Genomic DNA, 4,778 nt, shown 5'->3' with positions numbered 1-4,778 from the left:
CATAGCAGCTACTTCCTTCTGTCTGCAAATGCTTTTTGGGCCTAAATGCCTCCAGCAAAACTTGGGCCCGATGGCAGCAATGTGACCCTGAATTGGGGGGGGGGGGGCGTCTGCAGTTAGGACTGCATCTTTAAATCACCTTGGAAATTAAAAAGAAAAGAAAAGAAAAGCTGTCAACAAACATTCAAGAACCACACTCCCAGGACCTATCCTTAGATAAGGGGTTCAATTAGCTGGAGCAAGGTGGAGCACTGGTACTTTTAAAATTCTCCAGAAGATTCTAATTGAGCAACCAGTTTGAGAACCTTTCCCTGTAAAGTTTCACACTACTGACCAGCGTGTACTCTAGGTCATCCAGGGGTCCAGGTGACGTGTGGAGCAAGATGCAAGTGAGGGTTGCAACTCCTTTGGCCTGGCCTAATGAGGAGGGGTATTGGGAAAGACAGACCAGTAAAGAAATAAATATAAACTGGGTAATTGTACATAATACTAAACGTAAGGTAATAAACCAAGCCCTGGGATAGTGACCAAAAGAAACTACTTTAGATTAAGGTGGTCTGGGATGGCTTCTAGGAGGAGGTGATATTTGAGATGTGAGACAAGGAGAACAGCGGTGGAAGAGGAGGGCTGGGGGGAAGCACAGCCCAGACTTGCGACCACAAAGAGCATATTAGTGGTTACGCAGCCTCTTGGGGAGAAAATCCGGGAGGCCGCTGCCTCAGCCAGATTGCCAGCAGCCACCGACTTCTGCCCTGGGAGCCCAAAGCTGACCAGGAGGAGGGGGCTAGTCCTGGTGTGTCCCTTTCCCACGCCGTGCACGGTTGGGGCGGGAAACCGGGGAGCGGCCCGGGTCGGTTTAGCTGGACTGCCCTCTCCCCGCCCTCTTCCTCCTGGGGACGGCCAGGGAGCACCCGGCTGATCTCCCCCTTAAGTGAAACTGACTGTAATTATTTTTTATCTCGCAGACGATCTCTCGCACACTCCTCTCCGGAGACAGAAGTATTTGTTTGATGTGTCCACGCTCTCAGACAAAGAAGAGCTGGTGGGCGCAGAGCTGCGGCTCTATCGCCAGGCGCCCGCAGCGCCCTGGGGGCCTCCCTCAGGGCCACTCCACGTGCAGCTCTTCCCTTGCCTGTCGCCCCTGCTGTTGGACTCGAGGACCCTAGACCCGCAGGGGGCGCCCCCGGCCGGCTGGGAGGTCTTCGACGTGTGGCAGGGCCTGCGCCACCAGCCTTGGAAGCAGCTGTGCTTGGAGCTGCGGGCCGCGTGGGGCGAGCCAGACTTCGGAGAGGTGGAGGCGCGCCCGCGGGGACCCCAGCAACCGCCGCCCCCGGACCTGCGGAGTCTGGGCTTCGGCCGGAGGGTGCGGTCCCCACAGGAGCGCGCCCTGCTCGTGGTGTTCACCAGATCCCAGCGCAAGAACCTGTTCGCTGAGATGCGCGAACAGCTGGGCTCCGCTGAGGCTGCGGGCCCCGGCGCGGGCGCCGAGGGCTCGTGGCCACCGCCGTCGGGCGCCCCGGACGCCGGGCCTTGGCTGCCCTCGCCTGGTCGTCGGCGGCGGCGCACGGCCTTCGCCAGCCGTCACGGCAAACGGCATGGCAAGAAGTCGAGGCTACGCTGCAGTAAGAAGCCCTTGCACGTGAACTTCAAGGAGCTGGGCTGGGACGACTGGATTATCGCGCCCCTAGAGTATGAGGCTTATCATTGCGAGGGCGTGTGCGACTTCCCGCTGCGCTCGCACCTGGAGCCCACCAACCACGCCATCATCCAGACTCTGATGAACTCCATGGATCCCGGCTCCACCCCACCCAGCTGCTGCGTGCCCACCAAATTGACTCCCATCAGCATTCTGTACATCGACGCGGGCAATAATGTGGTCTACAAGCAGTATGAGGACATGGTAGTGGAGTCGTGCGGCTGCAGGTAGCGGTGCCTTTCCTGCCGCCTTGGCCCGGGACGCAGGGGAGGACTGACTGCAGAGAGCAGGAGGAGGAAGCTGGCCTTGGAGGTGGCTGCTGGGTGGGGTGGGGGACAGCCTGGACGCGAGAGCGAGAGCGGGGTGCAAGAGAGGAGGGAGGGAGCACAGCCTTCCCAGAAACTTCCACCTGCCAGCCCAGAGGGAGATATGGATTTTCACACCTTGTCTGGCCACCCTGGAAAAACAAGCCAAGGAGTTTATTCGTGTTATTGTTGTTGTTTCTCTTTATTATTGTGTCTCCCAGGTTTTGATAGGAGGTAGGGGGAGGGGAGATGCATACTCATTTCTCAATTGCTCCATGGATTGAAAAGAATAATAGTTTAAAAAGGGAAACTGGAAGGAAGAATCACCCACCTTTGAACATATCTTGGTTTGGTTGTTTCTACTTTTGTAAAGAAGGTGGGGTCTTTCCAGCCACGTCACAGCCCATGCCTTGTGACCTCCCAAACAGAAGGTCTTAGGGAATTGGCAAATGGAATAGGAAAGTCAGAAAGGGTTCTGCCTTGAGTGGAGCTTTGAGAGTGGTTGACCCAAGCGACTTCTTCGCTCCCTTGTATATTCCCATGAATTTACCAGTTCTGCCCTGGCCTCTTCCAGCACTGGGCATTGGGTACCTCCATCTCACTTCTGAGGGCTCAGGTCACTGGATGTCTTTACTGTTGCTTTTTCTGGTGGGGGGAAAAGGGAGCTGGTATGGATGGAATGACAAGAATTAGTCCATATGGAACCCCCTGAAGGATAATGAGAAACCACAAGGCCTTCCCTCTGACAGGGCTGACACCAAGGTCCATTAGCTCAGGCTGGAGGTAGCCCACCCAAAAGCTCTTGGTGATGTCTGTTTCTAATTGATTTCTTTAAAACAGAATTTACCAAAATTCAAACATTTCCTTGTAAGGGGAAGGTGATTTCCTAATTAAAAAAAAAAAAAGTAGGTAGGGGTGGAGAACTGTATTATTAATGTAAGAAGTACAGAGGAGGGAGAAAGAACCCAAGAAGTACAAGGGCTACAAGGGGAGGGGAGATGGTTGGCCCCACAGGAGGATGGGATAAAGGGCCAGGCCTGGAGCAGGGAAGGAAAGGATGAAAGGGGACGAGACCCCTTGTCTCTGAAGTTTCTTAACTTCTATGTTCCCTCCCCTCTCTCTGACATTCCTGAAAGATTACCAGCCAGCAATCGCCCAGGGCTCCCCCAAAAGAATTGTTTTAGATTGTAATTACCAGTTAGGCAATGTTTTTAAAACTTAGTAATGAGAAACTGTGAAAAGAGCCAAGTGTTACATTGAGCTTGGGGTGGGAGATTGGGGAACAGGCTGTAAAGGAGGGAGGCAGGGGTGGAATTCATCTTCCGGAAGGAAGCAGGAGAGAGCACACAGAGAAATTGAAATACCCATTCCCAGGTAGTCAAAACCATGAACTTTCCCCTAGCCTGCCCAGTACTGTTTTCAAATACTGCCCCTGAGAAGGCCCTTTGAAGAGTGAGCTCCTCATCTTTGACCATGAAATGGTTTAAATGGGGGAACTTGTACCAACTATTAAAGAACGTTTTGGGTTATCCTAAGTGGTTTGCTCTCTCCCCATCTAAACCTGTTGCTTATTTGGTTCAGAGAACTACAAACTGTCCAAGAATGGGTGAGAATGATAATAAATGCTAATATAAAATGCTAAGAAAATAAAAAAAGGACTTGGCCAGGAGAAATAATTTAAAATGCACATTTGCTTTGGATGCACTGTTGTTCTGATAAGGCTGTATATATTTGTTTATTTAAGGTGACTGAAAGTGCAAAGAGGAAATGGACAGCATGCAATTCATCTTAATGTACAAAACGTTATATGCACTCAAATGTTATAATTTCTAATATTTTTAAAGTTTATATTCGAGTTGTACAAAGTTAAGCATTAATCAGATATTTCATTCTTTCATAAAGTTATCATTTTCTTAAATATTATTACAAAATTTTAAGTCTGTCTAATGGAGAGTTTTCTTTTAAACTGTCTACCTCACTATAATACAAATATTTACAACACTAAAGTTACCAGAGGTCAATTAATATTCAAAACATTTTTATAGTACACCTTTCCTGGATGATATACGATCTGATTAATACTATATTATTAAACTCATTTCCCCCTTAATAACTCAGCCTGGTTTATATGCATCTGTTTACAGAAGTCATTTTCTCAAGAAATTATTGTCCATAGTGTATTGTTCCAGTGTGGGGACTGAACATTTGAAAAAGCACTGATTGTTTTAAAATTCACAATTTAGATCATTATACTTTGCCTTCTTAACTTTGCAATGACTCTATTTACTTTTATTTTTGGTACTGGGGATTGAAATCAGGGGTGCTTAACTATTGAGCCACATTCCCAGCTTTTCATTTTGAGACACGGTCTAGGTAAGTTGCTAAATTGCTGAGGCTGGCTTTTGAACTTGTGATCCTTCTGCCTCAGTCTCAGGAGCTGCTGGGATTAAAGGTGTTTACCACCATGCCCAGCTGTAATGATTTTTAGAAAATAAAATGTTCCTTCACCAGGTGAAAGCCAAATCCTGGTCATTTATTAGACCATGTTCATAAACCTGTGCTTCATTCCAGCATCTTGAGAATCCAAATAGGCATTGGATTATTTCCTGGTATCCTTTTGAACCCAGGGCATCCTGCTTTTGAGGTATAAGCAATACCTCACCCATCCTTCTTAAGTTTCTTTAATTACTCTTTATGTTTATATCATACTGCAAGCAGAAGATAGAAGGTGTTTTTCTGTTTGTACTTACTTGCTGTAAATTGGGGAATGTTTGTAC

At 48.6% G+C, this 4,778-nt stretch overlaps 1 protein-coding gene across 1 annotated transcript in view; it reads left to right on the top strand.

Moving 5' to 3' along the window:
* The window catches only part of Gdf6 (growth differentiation factor 6), an 18,653-nt gene extending 14,553 nt beyond the window's left edge, over nucleotides 1-4,100 (top strand). Inside the window, exon 2 of the mRNA XM_015485767.2 lies at nucleotides 966-4,100. Coding sequence (XP_015341253.1) covers nucleotides 966-1,927 — 962 coding nt within the window. The 3' untranslated portion in view covers nucleotides 1,928-4,100. The remainder of the gene's footprint in view (nucleotides 1-965) is intronic.
* Nucleotides 4,101-4,778: the final 678 nt, after the last annotated feature.

This window comes from Marmota marmota, unplaced genomic scaffold (genome assembly GCF_001458135.2).
Source record: "Marmota marmota marmota unplaced genomic scaffold, marMar, whole genome shotgun sequence".
In the NCBI taxonomy this organism is placed as follows: Eukaryota; Metazoa; Chordata; class Mammalia; order Rodentia; family Sciuridae; genus Marmota; species Marmota marmota.
This window is presented reverse-complemented; position numbering and strand designations above follow the sequence as displayed.